Raw genomic sequence first — 18,803 nt, 5'->3', positions numbered from 1 at the left:
CCCTCTATTCGCTACTCATGTGTCGTACCCCTCTTAAGGGTGTCATTCTTGGAGGTGTACATAGGCTCGAGGGACCAGTGGACGGCATCTACGATGCAGCGATGTTCCCTGTGACACATCAACGTCGTAGAGTCTCGGCGGCGAGGCGCATCAAAGTCTCAATGACGGATGGATGATGATGAATGCGCGTACGGTGGAGGCATTGTCTAGCGCCGCGAGGGCATCGATGGCAGGCTTGGCAAGGTCAATGTGTCAGTACGTGCTCTGAAGATGGATGATGAAAGACGACGACCACGACCTATGAGAGTGCATCAAACCGATTTGTGCCCTAGACCCGGTATGTGGCTTGATCGGGGCATCCAGCTTTAGATGTGAGACTTTGGTGTGATGTCTATTTAGTATTCAGTTCGGACATTCGGCACCCCTTCATCATTGGATAGGAGTAGCGATAGATGTTGCCAAGATGACGGCTTCAGATATATTGATGTATTGTTTTGTAAGGTCTTTATGAATAGTTAATAAAATAACTGCATGCATCTTCCAGATGCACAAGTCGGGGCTCATCCTCCTTTTCTAAAAAACACCTAAGCTCCTCTAGCTATTTTTAGTCTAAACACACTTCACTTTATTGATTAAAAAAGTTTATAGGGATACAACGCAGATCTGGAGGATTAAGGAGCCACACATGGCATCTAAAAAAAGGCATAGATTATGTCTAGCGAGGCTATGTGACTCAACGTTAGTTTCTCCTCCTTTGAAGATGATGGAATAGCGAGAGAACTGCTAAGATGTAAGATGAATCTCCTTGATAATGCTAGAGTGTAGCCCACCGGTATTTTCATGGATATCTTTGATCACACCTTGACAGTCTCAAGCTATATGTATAGCTGCAAGTGATAAGTCAAGGGAAAGTGAGAGCGCTTCTTGACAAGCCAAGGCCTGCCATAATATTGGGCCAGCCACACCTCTAAATTTTATTGCCTAAGCTCCTCTCATTTGTCGGTGGCATGGAACCCCTATAGTAATCTAAACGCTCTTATATTAGTTTACAGAGGGAGTATTTTTGTAAGTAAATCTTTGATTCTCACAAAAAAAGTAAATCTTTGATTATTTTGCTAGTTTTAAACAAATTATTTAACATATATCAAAAAAAAATTAATCGTGTATTTCAAAAAAATTGGAACTGTTCGAGACACATACGAAAATGTATAATGTGTACGGAAAAAGTAGTCATCAAAGACAAACTATTTGAGAAAAAATTAATCATCTATTTAAATAATGATACACATGTAAAAAATATTCTGGTGTATATAAATAATGTAGAACATGGATTGAAAAATGGAACATCAAAACATAAAAAAAATGATGATCGCGTAACAAACGATCTTAATCATACACTTAAGAAATGTTCAAGCTGTAAAAATAATGTTCCTAACATATACAGAAAATATACAATGTGTATAAAAAAAGTCATTAAACATGCATTTTTTAAACATAAATCATGTATTGAAAATGGTTAAACATATAATTTTTTGCCAATGTATACAAAAAAAAGAGAAAGAAGCAAAATAAACGAAAGAAAATTGAAGAAAAATAAAAACAATAATAAAAACAAAGGAACATAGAAATTTAAAGGAAACACATTAAATTGAGATAGAAATGAAGAAAATCAAAAGAGGCGACTGGTATATATCCTTATGTATGACCTTTCAAATAGCCCACAACGACACTAAGGCAGAGTTCTTTTCAACTTTTGATTCTCCAGGATCAGCTTTTGGGAAACTTTACCACAATCATCTTCCTTCAAAATCAGCCTGAATCAGCCATCGAGTTCTTGTCGGAGATTGTGGTCTGATATTATGGGCAAGTTGTATGTTGAAATATCATTAACGCCTCTGAACAAAAATTGGATGCTGGATTGCTAACACTTAGATGTTTCAAACAATTTATCATAAAATATGAGCATGAATACGATTTATGAATATCTTAGATAGATAAATATTACAGTAACGAAGGTTTTCGCGTTTTCTTTGCTACAAAAGAAGTTCCAGTACAAATAGATTGACTAATCTCCTGGTACAAGACTGGTAGCAATAGCCTCACGTGTTGCGGCCATGGTACCATCATCTTCGGGTGGTAGAGCGTTGGTGCCTGTAAATGGCAATGGGGTTGCACATACGCATCATTATCAAAGTTATCAAAATGCTCATCATGCAGCTAGCTATCACGAATGAAGTTGTGGAGACACATGTATGAAGTGACAATCATCTTTTGGGCATCTGGTTTGTACCGTGGTATGCCTCCGAGAATTAGTCATTTCATCTTGAGAACACCAAACGGGGCGGAGCAGCGGCTCCCGGCCTGGAGGCGAGCGTGCGGAGCGGAGGAGTGGGGCGGAGGGTCGGCGTTGGGCTGGCGGAGGAGCTGCTAGGGCGGGCACTCGGGTGGCGGCGCCCCTGGAACCCCACCACGAGGATGAGCGGGGAGTGGGGGATGCAGGGCAAGAGGAAGGAGTCGCACGACTCGTTTTCGTTCGTGCGGCTAGCCTCTGGTGGCATTTCCCTTGTAATTTGCGTTTGAAATAGGTGTATTGTCTCAAACTGGATCGTTTTATTTTATGGAAGTGCCCAGAATCGCCAGAATCAAGGTTTGCACGCGATTTTCGATTGCACTACCGATTCTAGCGATTGTGTGATGATTTTAGACAATCAAATCGAGTTCTTTTAAGCTTTTGATTTTCCAAACCTAGAATCACCAGAATCAAGCGAAAAGTACTAGGCCTAAGGTCCTTGTGAATTCATCCTCAGCAAGTGATTCATGCATCAAGAACATGTTCCTTTCCTCTGCGCTTGAATATGAAGGAACTTCTATGTTCTCTAACTAGTTTTCTTCCCGGATTTTCGTTTTAACTAGCAAATTATAAAACGAGCTCATCGAAATTTTTCGTTTTGCCAGCACTTCTCCAATGTTAGCTTTTTTGTAACTTTTTCATACTCAACAACTTGAGTTTTAAACCCAAAACCTTGTTTCTTCATAAGTCTAAAAACTTGTTAACAGACTCAAGATTTCTTTATAATATTTGAAACCTGTTTTCAGATTCATAAAATATTAGAGGATTCTATTTTTCTCCATAATTTATAAAATGTACATGAATTTGATAAATATGGAAGAATTAATAAAATGTTCAGGAATTCACATTAAGTTCATAAATTTTAAATTTTTCAAGCATTCAAAAAAGTACCACAATTCCAAATAGTTCATGTATTTAAAAAATGTTTAAACATTTATACAGTTTTCCAAATTAGTAAAACTGTTTAAAAATTTGAAAATATATTTATAAATTTGAATACAGTTCATTAAATTAAAAAATTCATAAATTAAATAGTGTTAACAAATATATTTTTAAATTTGTAAAAAAAATCATGAATTCATGTAATTTTTGTGTTTTCATAAATTTTCAAAAAAATTAAAAATGTTGACGAAATCAAGTAATTTTCGAAATATAAGAAAAAAATCATAAGACAAGAAAAAACAGAAAAATTAATCAGGGGAAGAACATCCCGGAAGTTGCCAAAAATCGGATGAGAAGCTCCTATAATGTTCAGGAATTTCCAATTCAAAAATGAGAGAGGATGATATGACTTCCTCAAATAATAATATTGGTGGAGTAATTGAGTATTCTCTCATTTCGATTTTGAATATTGACAACAATTCTCATTCAAAAAATAAAATATTATGAGAGAAGGAAATATGACTCCTTCAATATATTTTGTTTGCAGATTCTTTAACTGTTATTTGGTTTTATCTCTGAAGTTTTAACATGTTTTGTGGAACATTTACAAAGCCCCAAAATATAATTTACAAAAGTTTTGTGTGTATTTTATTTAGTTTTGGTCTCTAAAAATTGTTCATTATTTTTATGTAGCTATAGTGTTTTCCTGTGTGTTTATAGTATTTTAGGAATTTAACTGATATTTTATTTTAGCCAAGAGACTTTCCTATGCACGATTTAGTTTTCGTAGTGTTTACTCTTCACCTTGGGCTACAGAAGCACAACAGACGAAGCCCATTTCTATACCTCGCACATGCGAATTATTGAAATAGCAGACCGGCCCATTTAGCCCAGCGAGCACCCACCCCTCCACTTCCTTTTTTTCTGTTTTTCTTTCTCAGCTCTCCGCCACTGACTATGGGTCCCACCCTGTCATCCTCTACCTTGCAGCGTGTTCATCTGGGACACCGGAGCCGATCCAGAATCGATTGATTCAAGAAAAAGCATCAAAATAAACTGGTTGATTATCACCACATGTAAACCACCCTCTGCGTTTGACACGTGCCTCTGCGACCATCCACCGCTTCCCCTCCATGACCTTATCTATTCCCGAACGTCTTGTTCCACACATTTTTCCCCTCCTCCACCCCTGTTCGTCACTCCCGAGAGAGGAGTCCCATGGCAACGCCGCCACCTCCGCGTCGACGGGCTGCCGACGCTACATTGGAGCACCGCGCATCGCTGCCGCGGCTGCAGTGGAGCTCCGCCGCGCTGGTGTTGCGGCTTCACCGGGGGATGCAATGGTGTCCGCCGGTGCTGCAAACGACGAAGCACGCGCATCGCCGTCGCATGTTCATCCGCCCGTCCCTGCCATGTGCTTCACCACAGCAACCCCATCGGCGTCTCACTGCGTTGGAGCACCGCCGTGCGCGGTGGCAGCACTGCATTGACGCTTCGTCGGACGCCATCGTGGTGCTGCCATGAAGCTCGTGGCACCGGCGTGGCGCAGTGAAGCTCCACCGGTGGCGCACATCGAGATGCTGCCATGAAGCCCGCCACGCCGGCGTGGCGCAGTGAAGCTCCGTCGGTGGCACACCTCGAGGTGTTGCCATGGAGCTCGCTGCGTTGGCATGGCACAGCTTCACTGGTGGCGCACGTCGAGGTGTTGCCATGGAGCTCGCGGCGCAGAGTTGCGTTGAAGGGCCGCCGGAGCTGCAGTGAACCGCCAACGGTCGTTCGAGCTCCGACAAGGTTGGAATGAAGCTCCGACGAGGTTGCAGTGAAGCGCCGGGTCGGTAGCTGAAGCTCCGGCGAGGTTGCAGTGGAGCGCCGCGGCGGTCGTCGGAAGCTCCGGCGAGGTTGCAATGATGGACCCATGCTGCCATGGGAGACTGCTATGTGGTGCTGCTATGGAAGCTGTGTGGTGGCCTCCCGATCCTGCGGCCTCCCGATCCTGCTGCTGAGAGTATTTGAATCAGAAATCATCCACCAGATCTGTAGCAGCGTCCTTGATTCGATGCGTTTCTTCTCTAACTCCGGCAGCACCCCTGTTTCGTCTCCGGTGAGCAACATTTCATGCATCCGATTTCATAGCAACGGCCGAACCGGTACGCTCTAAGACTCGGCCATCCATGATGAAACTAGCACAAGCACCATCTATATCGAGATTCAGGGAAAACTTCTTCCACACCATTCTGAATTGCTTTTGCTTGATCAGTTATAATAGCTTTTGGATGGCGATTTGACATACAAGTAAGCCATGCTTCAAATAACCAGACAAATGTTGGAGTATCTTCATTTGATAATAAAGCACACCCTAGCAGCACTGATTGGCCATGATGATTCACTCCGACAAAACAAGCAAAAGGCATATCATATTTGTTCACCAAGTATGTTGTGTCAAAAGTAATGACATCATGAAAAGATTCATACACTGCTCTGCTTCTTGCATCATCCCAAAAAACATTCCGAAGTCGGGATTCATCATCAACATCCATGACACTAAAAAAGTTTGGATTGTCGGATTGCATTTTGATAAAATAGTCACGAACCGCTTCAGCATCACCACTACCAAATTTTAACCTTCTTGTTTTCTCTAGAAAATTGCGACAAGTTTTCTCACCAAAAGTTAGGTTCTCATGACCATCTGCTGCCACAACAAAAGAATTGAAATTCTTGTTTACTCTTATTCCGGCGCGGTCATTCAGCTCAAGCCTGCGCTTGACATGGAAATTTAACTTCTTATTGCATCTAAATAACCGAGATTTATGTGGACTCAATGCATGATTGTGATCCAAAATCGCCTTTGAAAGATGAAGCTTCCCATCAGGACCACGTGTAACATAAATTTTAGCTTCACATCCTATCCCGGCTGTTGGGTTTGGCTTCAACATATTTCTTGAGTTCGATTAAGTCTTACCATACCGAGAGCAACAAAGTGTAAGGTACTTTACTTGTCCATTATCATCACTATGTGAGCTTCTTCTCGTCACACCAAAGCCTTTTGCTTTAGCATATTTGATATAGTACTCTCGCACCTCATTCTCAGTATCGAAGGTCATCCCCAATTCAGGGTCTCCAAGTAACGAATCTGGTTGATCTTCAATATGGTCATGTTCAATTTCCATGTTGCTTTGATTTTGTTGCTTAATGCCGTCGTCATCACTTGAAATAGACATGTCACTTGATTCTTGAACACCAACTATTCCATCATCCATTGCTATGATCATGAAAAAAAGTCACTCTTCTACGAAATCAAAACTAAATTTGTAACAGAGTGACCTAAATGTTGGCATGTTAACCATGAACTTGTGACCTTCATGCTGAACATAACAAGACGATTAAATCGATAACAGTACACATATTTGACGAAAGCAGTGTATCGTATTCGGATCAAGCGACCTCGCAGGGATTTTTAACTCCTGCACGAACTGCCCACCGGCGTGCAACCGGAGTACTAGATTACCACCACGACCGTAGCATTACCAGCATCTGCATACACGAATGGTCAAACTAATCACAAAATTAGCAGATCTCCTCATCAATCCTGGGAGGAATCTCCATTAAAGATTGGATTCGAGAAGCAGAACCACCCATCACCAGCTCAGCAAGCATCAGGAATTCAGGATACGTACACATGAGCAGCTATGAAAATCAGCAAGGGTACTAGATTACCATCACGACCTTAGCATTACTAGTAGTGTCTATCTAACACCAATGGTCAAACAATAACAACACATATATTTAACCATGAACAATACTCCTGACTTAAACGCAGAATACAGAATATAGCGAACAACAGCAGTAGCAGCAGACTGAACCTTGTATCCTCCCCGTCGTCAGCTAGGCCAGGCACACCACGCAGGCCACCAACGATGCAAGCACTGTGATCGGCAACGCGTGGAAATTTCGTTCAACAGTACAGATGATCAAAAGTTGAAGGCGGCGATCTTAAAATGTGGAAACACGGATCTGTCTGTGCCTTTCTGTTTTCCCCTTGCGTAATTAGCGGCAGGTTACTCGCCGCGTCGCGCGACCGTCGGACCGATCTGTGCGTGACATCTATCGCCTGGGGGTTGCGTTTGTTTTTTCACCACAAATAATTTTTATGCCCGCAATTATTTCTGTTTCTCGCTCCAGACGGTATGCGCGGCCAGGTCAGCGTCGATCCTAATCAGCACGTAAACTCACGTAGCTCTACGTGAGTGTAGCATTATTGCGTTTGGAGCGAGAAACAGAAATAATTGCGGGCATAAAAATTACTTGCTGTGAAAAAACAAACGCAACCCCCAGACGATAGATGCCAGGCATAGATCGGCCCGACGGCCGCGCGACGCGGCGAGTTTCCCATCGATCGGCAGCGCAACGCGGCGAGTTCCTCTGTTACTGCCGGACGCGAAGATATCTTCCGCGGCGCGACAACGGGCTACTCTGAGGCGGAGAGGCAGTCTCGTACTAGTTGGATGCGCCATGCATGGCTCCTCCGATGTGGGGAGGTGATCTCCTAATCGTTGACAGCGTCACGGCCGGCTCTTGGCGACGAGGCGGCCTCCTCGTATGGACGCTGGCGGCGCCTTGGTGAAGTCCCATGTAGCCAAATTCGATGTACTGACTCGTCGTGTGGTGGCCGACGACGCTGGTCAACTTGCTGTCGAGCGTCCAGTCGGTCAACCTCTTCGGTCTCAGGCCATGGCTGGGCCAGATCGACGAGCTACATAAGTTTGTTGCTTAGAAATTGTACCGTGCTGCTTTGGTCTGAATTTTGTTCTGCTTTGCATCCTGTTGGTAGCTTGGCTGGGCCACATCAAAGCTCTGGACTTTGTTCAGCTTTACACAGAGATGATTAGAGACACAAAGTGCAGTTTCAGAGATCAAAATATTCAGAGATATGAAAAGAAGGGCTGACGTGAATCTCCAGTGTGCTTATACTTGATAAACTACCAGCAATGTGCGCACACAAATATCCATGAAAATTTACAATCCTATAAATAATTTTGTAGTACATTAGGGAAAACAAGATGACAAAACATATACTCCATCAAATATTACATTAAAGTTGCCAAGTGCATAGAAAAATACTGCATCAAACATCTTCAAATTACATAAATCATGTCTAAATCTGATCCGTCGTATTGTTGAGCCCTCCAATTCCATTGAAGCGTAATTCTGCAGGACTGGACAGTACAGTCGATGCTTGCTGAACCTGAAACATCATACTTGTATATTCTCCTAGAATTGGAGGCATAACCATTGATGATGAACCTTCATATGGTATTGCAGCTGCTGGGGTTGGATTTATGTTGCCAGTCGCTATGCCAAAGTCAAATGATCCCTGTGCCAAATAAAGTCATTATATTAATGGATTACCAAGTTTTTACTGCAAATCAAAATTTGACAAAATAAAATACCTGAACTGTGCTACTACAAGCTATGTCATCCAAATAAATTGCTTCCTGACTCTGTTTCAGATTGCAGATCTATTAGCTATAAAAAATAGTATTATTGTAGAACGGAGAACAAGAATCAAATACCGCATGTTCCATAAGATCTTGTTCTAGAATATTAGCGTCTGATTGTTTCCTTTTATTATTGGACCTTTTCTTGTTTAAATTCATGGAGTGAGCCTGAAATAAGTGCAACATTAGTGAGTTTTTACAAGAAGAAAAAAGTAGTTTGTGATCACACGTAATATAGGCTACAATACCTTTTGTTCAGCTTTCTTCTTCTCCTGTTCTTCTTTTTTCATTTTCTTTTGTTCAGCTTTCTTCTTCTCTTGTTCAGCTTTTTTCTTGTCTCTTTGTTCAGCTTTCTTCTTCTTTTCGTTTGCTTGACGAATAAGCTTATCAACCTTTGATTCTTTCCTCAATGAAGGAGGACGTCCAGCACATCTAACAGCTATTGGACTTAGTATAGTTTTACTTGTTGCCTTCGCACTAGAAGGTGCATCTTCCTGTGTACCAACCTGTTCCTTATCATTTTCAGAATTTGAGCTGCTAGAGTACTCAACTTTGAGGGTGTGAAGTTTTTCAATCAAAGAATTGCATGAATTATCTGACATGCCGCCTAGCTCAGCAACTGGGTAGAAAGAATTGCACAATCTATCAAAACGTTTTGCAACAGGCGTGTCTTCCATGCCACCATATGTGCATCTGATAAAATTATGCTTTCTTTTCACATTCTTTTTCCACCGATCAACAATGTATTGTGGAGGAACCTCCTTGATTTTCATGTGAGTGAGCACACATAATACATGCCTACAGAGTATACCCCTGAACTCGAAGCGACGACATGAACACTTAACTTCGAACTCTTCCTCGTTGAAATAAACATGGTACACAATATCTTTTCTCCATCCTTTTTCCTCATCAATTAACACATCCTCAGTTATTTCATATGTTTCTATTGCCCCTTCCTTTTCTATGAACTTCCGATCACAATACATAATGTCTGTTAGCTCTTCTTGAAATTCTTTGAACTTTGCATTTGTATAGGCTGATTGAAATTGCTTCTCGATGGCAAAGCGTGTGATGCAAGGTATGGTTGAATTGATGGAATTAAAATCAGCAATATTCTCCTTCTCAACTTTATCACGGAGACCATTCTCATATTGGCTAACAAAATGCTTCAATGTAGTTTTTGCGTTAACATATCCATCAAAGAAGGCATTCATACTCTCACTACGTTGTGTAGTAGACATACCTGCCCAGAAGGCATCTTTCACAAAAGCTGGAACCCAACGGTTCCGATGCTCATAAAGCCCTTTAAGCCATTCATTATCATCAAGACTATACTTCTCAACCATATGCATCCAAGCAACTTCAAACTCTGTAATTGTTAATGAATTGTAAACCGCCCTGCCAACAACAACCTTGATGTGATCATATTCATCATATCCACCTAACTTCTCGGGTATCTTTTTCATTATGTGCCACAAGCACCATCTATATTGAGATTCAGGGAAAACTTCTTCCACACCATTCTGAATTGCTTTTGCTTGATCAGTTATAATAGCTTTTGGATGGCGATTTGACATACAAGTAAGCCATGCTTCAAATAACCAGACAAATGTTGGAGTATCTTCATTTGATAATAAAGCACACCCTAGCAACACTGATTGGCCATGATGATTCACTCCGACAAAACAAGCAAAAGGCATATCATATTTGTTCACCAAGTATGTTGTGTCAAAAGTAATGACATCATGAAAAGATTCATACACTGCTCTGCTTCTTGCATCAGCCCAAAAAGCATTCCGAAGTCGGGATTCATCATCAACATCCATGACACTAAAAAAGTTTGGATTGTCGGATTGCATTTTGATAAAATAGTCACGAACCGCTTCAGCATCACCACTACCAAGTTTTAACCTTCTTGTTATCTCTAGAAAATTGCGACAAGTTTTCTCACCAAAAGTTAGGTTCTCATGACCATCTGCTGCCACAACAAAAGAATTGAAATTCTTGTTTACTCTTATTCCGGCGCGGTCATTCAGCTCAAGCCTGCGCTTGACATGGAAATTTAACTTCTTATTGCATCTAGATAACCGAGATTTATGTGGACTCAATGCATGATTGTGATCCAAAATCGCCTTTGAAAGATGAAGCTTCCCATCAGGACCACGTGTAACATAAATTTTAGCTTCACATCCTATCCCGGCTGTTGGGTTTGGCTTCAACATATTTCTTGAGTTCGATTGAGTCTTACCATACCGAGAGCAACAAAGTGTAAGGTACTTTACTTGTCCATTATCATCACTATGTGAGATTCTTCTCGTCACACCAAAGCCTTTTGCTTTAGCATATTTGATATAGTACTCTCGCACCTCATTCTCAGTATCGAAGGTCATCCCCAATTCAGGGTCTCCAAGTAACGAATCTGGTTGATCTTCAATATGGTCATGTTCAATTTCCATGTTGCTTTGATTTTGTTGCTTAATGCCGTCGTCATCACTTGAAATATACATGTCACTTGATTCTTGAACACCAACTATTCCATCATCCATTGCTATGATCATGAAAAAAAGTCACTCTTCTACGAAATCAAAACTAAATTTGTAACAGAGTGACCTAAATGTTGGCATGTTAACCATGAACTTGTGACCTTCATGCTGAACATAACAAGACGATTAAATCGATAACAGTACACATATTTGACGAAAGCAGTGTATCGTATTCGGATCAAGCGACCTCGCAGGGATTTTTAACTCCTGCACGAACTGCCCACCAGCGTGCAACCGGAATACTAGATTACCACCACGACCGTAGCATTACCAGCATCTGCATACACGAATGGTCAAACTAATCACAAAATTAGCAGATCTCGTCATCAATCCTGGGAGGAATCTCCATTAAAGATTGGATTCGAGAAGTAGAAGCACCCATCACCAGCTCAACAAGCATCAGGAATTCAGGATACGTACACATGAGCAGCTATGAAAATCAGCAAGGGTACTAGATTACCACCACGACCTTAGCATTACTAGTAGTGTCTATCTAACACCAATGGTCAAACAATAACAACACATATATTTAACCATGAACAATACTCCTGACTTAAACGCAGAATACAGAATACAGCGAACAACAGCAGTAGCAGCAGACTGAACCTTGTATCCTCCCCGTCGTCAGCTAGGCCAGGCACACCACGCAGGCCACCAACGATGCAAGCACTGTGATCGGCAACGCGTGGAAATTTCGTTTAGCAGTACCGATGATCAAAAGTTGAAGGCGGCGATCTTAAAATCTGGAAAAACGGATCTGTCTGTGCCTTTCTGTTTTCCCCTTGCGTAATTAGCGGCAGGTTACTCGCCGCGTCGCGCGGCCGTCGGGCCGATCTGTGCTTGACATCTATCGCCTGGGGGTCGCGTTTGTTTTTTCACCACAAATAATTTTTATGCCCGCAATTATTTCTGTTTCTCGCTCCAGACGGTATGCGCGGCCAGGTCAGCGTCGATCCTAATCAGCACATAAACTCACGTAGCTCTACGTGGGTGTAGCATTATTGTATATATAGGGCTGAATTAACTAATGATGAAAGCATTACAAAGCTGCGCACATGATGTGCGTACACAAGACAACCCTCTCAAAACCAAATAGCACGGATCTAAAATAAGTTACGACTCTACATCATAAAAACTCCACATCATTAAGCTATCCAAAACATCCATGAAGAAACTAGGTTGTATATAGCGCCAATTAGCTAATGAGTAATGAGAGAACCGGCGTCGATCACAATCAGCTCGACTTTCCCTCCTGCTCCGCCGTTTCACGGGCAGCGGCTGCCACGACGTCCATTATGCACTTCACCAGCGCCTCCCGCGCGCTGGCGCGGGCCTCGTCGGCGTCGGCGTCCGGTGGTGGTTCTTGCCCCACGCACGCGGCAGCCAACGCCTCGATCTTGTCTCGGCATGCGCCTTGGTTCAAACACTTGATAGCCATGTCGACGACGGCATAGGGTTGCGCCGACGGGTGAGGATCCGCTGACGAGGACGACGGGGATTCGCTCTCCATGAGGACGGTGACGATGATAGGCGGTCTAACTACGAGAAGATGTAGCTAGGGCGAAAAAACCGTGGACTCAGATGGTTTTCGTAGCTAGGTGTGTGCTCCTTTCTCTTGTATTTATGGATGGATGAACGCACGTACGTACTTTGATATCGAGATGATGATGAGTTCGACTCGAACTAGTATTCTTGTCCGTCACCAGTTTCGTTCTGAAGTCGTCCGTCGCTCGGAAGCCGAACGAACCAGGTTAATTTGGGCCATCGCCATATACTAAGCAAAGGAAAATAACTTGTCCCTCGGCTGTGCATTAGCCTGGAGCAAGCAGGAGCAACTAGTTGACCAGTGTTTGTTAGGAAGACCCCCAACTATCACTCGATCACTCCCTGAAACGGAAATAACGTTTTTTTCGTGTTTTTTTTTTTACAAGAGGTGTAATTTTGCTTTCCTGAGAGGCGCGGATTTGCTCTTGTGAGAGCCTCGGCCTGCCATTCAGAAAAGAAAAAAACTTCCTTTTTATGAGATGTACGGTTTTGTTTCGTGGATTTGTTTGTACGAGAGGCACGATCATGCTTCTCAGAAACGAAAAAAAATGTGTTTTCTATTTTTTTTTCTTTCCTGAAAGGTATAAGTTAGCTTTCACGAGAGGCACGGCGGATGATGTGTACACACTAGTAGTAAACATAGATTTGTTCTTTGTCAGATCAGAGCAACAGTCCTGATCGACTTACGAACCGGGACTAATGCGTGCATCAGTCCTGATCGACTTCGAACGACCAGGACGCCGGTCCGGACTCGGTGGGCACCAATCCTGGTTCGTGTGGGACCTTTAGTCTGGGTTCCATCCACCAACCGGGACTAAAGGGTCCGACGATTCGTGTCTGGAACCGGGACTAAAGGTCAGTCCTCAGTACCGGTTTTAGACATCAACCTGGACTAAAAAATACTTATATATATATATATATATATATATATATATATATATATATATATATATATATATATATATATATATATATGCTTGTACCTACCCATTCACTCTGATTTTTAGCAAATCATACTCATAGAGCATAATGGCAAAAAAAAAACGCCAGCAGACCCACATGTCACATCTACAAACTAGACAAGTCAACAACCATCTAGGGTTTTGATATCAAGTAATGCTTCTTTTTGATGTGTTTGATCCCATCGTAGCACTATGTCTCCAGTTACTACTACCCACTCGCGTCACCCCTTCTAACACCAACTTCTATATCTTCAACAATGCAACACGCTTACACCGATTGACTCAACAGCTAAACATCAGAAATTCAAACTCAAAGATAGAGAGTAGAAGATGTCAAACTATGGCCTGTCCTCGAGGATGCGGAGCTCTGGCAAGTGCCTTCTTGCGGCCACCTCGGCACAATGCATGCCACCAACCGATGGGTGGCCGCGCTGCGCGGTGGGTTGACCTCATGCACATGGGCCTCCACCGGCGCCGCTTCCATCGGTGGGTTGACCTCGTGCACATGGGCCTCCACCGGCGCTGCTTCCATCGGTGGGTTGACCTCGTGCACATGGGCCTCCACCGGCGCTGCTTCCACCGGTTGATTCCAGGGCGGCAATGTCGTCTCCTATATGGCTTGGCTTCTCTCCTCTTCTATTGGCTTGTTTGGTCACCTAGAGTCTCCGGTTTTCGGGGACAACGATAGACGATGATTTTGTTGTGCTAGACCATCAGGGTGGTGGTGCGGCCCTGTTAGGTGGTAGGCAAACTTTGGCAATATGATACGGGAGCGTCTAAGTCGGCAATTTTCTCGGAGCTTGCGACGGGAACAAATTTACTATATTTTGAGAATGTTCCGTTTTGAATTTTCCTTTTTCTGTATTTTTATTTTCTGGATTTTTGCTTCTACTTCTTTATAGATATGTTTGGTAATTTAAACTTTTGTTTTCAATTTTGAAAAAAATTATAAAATTACAAAGAATTTTGGAATTTTTACAGCATTTTTGTCACTGAAATAATACCATATTTTCAGATGTGCCAAATAGCTTGAAATTTCAATGACGAAGGCCAAATGCCAAATTACACTAGCATGTGCATTTTTCTCTAAAAGTCAAAAGATATTAGGACGTGGCTACCGAGCTCAGCGACGCCCGCTCGCGGTAGCGGACGCAATTGCGAACAACAACAAAAAAACCACGTGCATTTATTAGCATTTAAAAAAAAATAAAAGTCATAACTTTTGATTCGAATCGGAATTGAGATCCGTTTTCACGGCTGACTTTCTTGCGACGAGTTCTTTAAAGATAGATCCCATATGGATAGTTTTTGACAAACTTTTTTGGGCAACTTTTGATGATATTGATGCAACTTTAGTGTTATAAAAAAGCAACTCATTTTTTAGCCTAGTTGGACTACCTATTTGGTTGATTTTTGTAAAAATGGGAAAATCACACAAAACATAAGACGCATTTAGTGCGACGTACAAGTAATTGAATGCGGTTGATGCTTAATTTCCTACAAATACTATGAAATTGCTAAACATTGATGCCTAGTTTCCTATGAATGTTGATTAGTTGTGTATGGTTGATGCTTAGTTGCCTACAAATACCGTGAAATTGCTGAATTTTGATACTCAGTTGCCTACAACTGATGATCAATTGCCTACGGTTGATGTTCAGTTGCCTGCTAATTGTAAATAGTTGTCATAACTGCACTCGAGTATCACAAAAAAAGTTAGCAAGTTTTAGTGCGTTTTTGTGCAACTCCAGTACATTTAAAAAGCAACTCATGTGTATTTTTCATCATTATATTTAGCGATTTTGATGATTTTTGCGAGCAAATCGTGTAAAATTTGAACAACTTGTGTAAGCTTGTGGGCAACTATTTGTACCGCCCCCCATAAATTTTTTCATTACCCCTATGCATCTTGTGATATGTCCTTATTTTCGTAACTAGTTAACACCCGTGACCTGATTAGTCAAAACATGCGTGCTCGGTAGCATAGGCGGCAAACTATCCTAGAAAAAAAGGTTGTCGTACGATCCATCCCCACATAGTTTTAAAATTTGGAATCATGATAGATATTTGATTAAAAGTTTTCGACATTGTATGTAACTTATGTCCCTTAATGGACAACCACAACACGAGAGCTGCTTTCATATAGCACTAAAGTTGCCTCAAATATCATCCAAGGTTGCCGATCAAAATCTATACATATGGGATCTAGTTTTAGGGAGCTCGGCGTAAGAAACACAACCATGAAAAGTATCACCGTTTTGACGCTCGGTTCAAAAGTTATAGTATTTTAAGAAAAATGAAACGGAATAAAGTGAAATGACATTATCGCATTCATGTAGTAAATCCTTGCTGCACACTCCTGCGTTCGTTTCAGTCAAATAGTGCAGCTGGATTTTTTAGTATTTAGGAACATATTAATACCGTAAAACAAGCACATATTTGAAATCATGGGGGCCTGGCTCCTGTCAGCCCTCTATCTCCACAATTGGGTGCTAAAAGGCCCAGGGCGTGGAGGAGGTTTCCTGCTGTCTTGAGAAGAAGAAAACAATAGAGCATTGCATTCACCTCGTTTCGCCGCAGTCGTCAAATACCGGGCGAGCTCGAGTGAGGGCAGCGGCAGTGCAGTTCCCTAGGGAACCTTGCTCCTTTCTCTCGTCCGGACAAGCGCATAGCGATAGATCGGCTGCACCCATTGGGTCCGCATGGGTCGGCGGAGATCTTCTGCAGGTGTCTCTGCGCAGGTGCTGGTGATGCATTTGGGTGTTGGTGACATGACAACGGCGATGCATGGCGTCGCTATCTTCTTGGTGTCGTCGTCCATGAGTTTGGCTGCTTATCGGTCATGGTCGACGATGCTCTAAATAGTGTGTGTGTTTTTGCCTTGTGTTTCATTTTTTGTCTCGTTTTTGAGGATTTCCTATCCTTGTTAAGACGAGACAAGGGTCTGCTTGAAAAGGGTGGTTAGCCGGCGCGCCATACTAAAAACCTGCTTACTGGGGGCGCCGCATGAGATATTGCAGGCCAAAAGCGTTTACAAAGTGTATGTAACTTACAAGAAAAGTGCATACATAAAAATACGGTTTTGGGATTTATCGGGTACCTAATTTTTTCAGGCATCAGTCACCTCTTCCTTTGTTCCAACATCACCGTAGAAGAAGAAAGTCAGTGCCACATTACCTATTTTAGTGGTGGAGGCATAGAGGAACATCGAAGGAAGGGAGGAAGAAGATAAACAGTGCATTGTCTACAGCCGTTGGATGAAAATCCGATAGTGCCTAAAGAAAGTGACTGGTAAAAAAAAAGAAAAAATCGACGCCTGCCTGACATATAGTCGGTCACTAAAAGATAACTCTCTCACACATAAAAGAAACAAATAACCTGACCCATGGTACATGAGGTTAGCAAAATCAAAAATTCATAAAGAATCAAATATCCTTCCAAGTGAAGACATAAAAAACGTGCTAAATGTAAACACACTAGTACTTAATAATTAATCGACGTAAGACATGCATAATAGAGCTTTTCTTTGTCGAATCTAAGAAGGCTCGGTAGATCACTTTTGCTGCTAATTAAGATGTAAATATAGGGGCTATGCTTGGCTCGATGTCTTTTTGTCGGCGTCGCGGATGTAGGACTCGTACGCGGCGGCGCTAGCAAGCATGCACTTTCGCAGCGCCTCCCCCGCCTCGAAGCACGCCGCTTGCTTCTCCGTAGATCCGTCGACCTCCTGGAACGCGTCCAGCACGGCTTCGAACTGATCCCTGCATCCGGGGAGGCACATGAAAGCCTTGACTGCCCCGTCGATCATCTGCTCAGGAGAAGAAGACGACGACCACGACGATTCGCTGCCCATGATGAGTTGGCGACGACGATCGATCGATGTCTGTCGCTGTGGCCGGGACTCGATGGTTTTCGTGCCTAAGCGCGTGCTCTTAGTATATTCCCTTGTGTATATAAATAGGCGTACTACGTACGTTAGTACAATATATATAGTAAGTACTCCTAGCTAGTACATACAGGAATTTGAATCCAACTGATATTGTTCTGCTTTCGGAATCTATTCTGACAGAAAACTGATATTGTTTTTTCAGTCTTGGATTCGCCCTTCTTTTTGCCCATCCCTAGCGCTCCAAGGAGGGGGCGAAATCTGGTGATTGAAAAACGTTCGTCGATTTGAAAAGAAGTTCACGAATTCGACAAAAATGTTCACAAAAGTGAAAAGGTTCAATAATTTGAATAAAAGTTCATGAATTTAACAAACAAACGTTCATGAATTAAATACTTCTTTCACGGGAGGCCTCCCGACTGGCCAGTCCATTGTCGCGTGCAGAAATACAAAAATAAAATGAAATAACAGTTTTATGTACATGCTTAAATTATGATTTATATAGTCTTTTTATTCAAACTTTGCATGGATGCCGATCAGGGGCATGCCCACCATGCTAGCAAAAGTTGAGATCATTTCATGAATCTCCAAAAAACACCATATTAAACGGAGGGTGTTCGGGCAGGTTCCGCCGGGAGCTCGTTTTTTTTTGACATCCCTAAAATGGCCCCAATTTCTCATACATGCTTTTGTACGGCCAATTCAAGGCACCATGCCAAATTGTTTTGGTTTTCGATAAATTTTGCATTCCGGAATCTTCTCGGTAAAAAAAAGATCGATAAATAGTCGAGCGTGTCGCACTTTTCATATGATTTCGGAAATCATTCAAACCTGGCATGGGTACCTACCATGGGCATTTTCACCTGCTTGAAAAAGTTGGTGTCATTTTCAAGAATGTCCAAAGCTAAACCATGTTCAATGGAGGATGGCTGGATAGACCAGAAGGCTTCGTCTGAGAGCACATTCTTACTCGACATACTTGAAATGAACGTAATTCTTTGTCATGGCCTTGATTGACCAATTCAAGGCAACATGCCAAGTTGTTTTATTTTTCTAGATGTTCCATGAAGTTTATGATGTGAAAGAGAGAGAGGGCATCATGGAAAATGTGAGGCTGACGTCATGTGGTTTTAAAGGAGA

At 42.3% G+C, this 18,803-nt stretch overlaps 2 protein-coding genes and 1 pseudogene across 2 annotated transcripts; 1 reads left to right on the top strand and 2 right to left on the bottom strand.

Moving 5' to 3' along the window:
• The first annotated feature begins 4,437 nt into the window (after positions 1-4,437).
• LOC123404719 lies at positions 4,438-4,861 on the top strand. The gene has a single exon (XM_045098671.1). It carries the CDS (start codon positions 4,451-4,453, stop codon positions 4,754-4,756), a length of 306 nt encoding a protein of 101 aa, XP_044954606.1. The 5' UTR covers positions 4,438-4,450; the 3' UTR covers positions 4,757-4,861.
• A 52-nt stretch (positions 4,862-4,913) lies between these two features.
• On the bottom strand, positions 4,914-6,333 carry LOC123395445 (annotated as a pseudogene).
• Positions 6,334-8,384: 2,051 nt separating this feature from the next.
• On the bottom strand, positions 8,385-11,117 carry LOC123395437 (protein FAR1-RELATED SEQUENCE 4-like). The gene is made up of 4 exons (XM_045090440.1): positions 10,326-11,117; positions 9,234-9,593; positions 8,803-8,895; positions 8,385-8,603 (listed from the first exon to the last, which is right to left on the bottom strand). Exons 1-4 carry the CDS (start codon positions 11,115-11,117, stop codon positions 8,385-8,387), a joined length of 1,464 nt encoding a protein of 487 aa, XP_044946375.1.
• Positions 11,118-18,803: the final 7,686 nt, after the last annotated feature.

Source organism: Hordeum vulgare, chromosome 1H, assembly GCF_904849725.1.
Source record: "Hordeum vulgare subsp. vulgare chromosome 1H, MorexV3_pseudomolecules_assembly, whole genome shotgun sequence".
NCBI classification, from domain to species: Eukaryota; Viridiplantae; Streptophyta; class Magnoliopsida; order Poales; family Poaceae; genus Hordeum; species Hordeum vulgare.
This window is presented reverse-complemented; position numbering and strand designations above follow the sequence as displayed.

Excerpts from the sequence above, each read along its gene's own strand:
- LOC123404719 (XM_045098671.1), top strand. The coding sequence starts at position 4,451 with ATGGCAACGCCGCCACCTCCGCGTCGACGGGCTGCCGACGCTACATTG.
- LOC123395437 (XM_045090440.1), bottom strand. The coding sequence starts at position 11,117 with ATGACCTTCGATACTGAGAATGAGGTGCGAGAGTACTATATCAAATAT. Across the intron at positions 9,594-10,325 it reads CTCCAACATTTGTCTGGTTA|TTCAACGAGGAAGAGTTCGA; the intron begins TTTGAAGCATGG and ends TACCATGTTTAT. Across the intron at positions 8,896-9,233 it reads CTGAAAATGATAAGGAACAG|GCTCACTCCATGAATTTAAA; the intron begins GTTGGTACACAG and ends CACTTATTTCAG.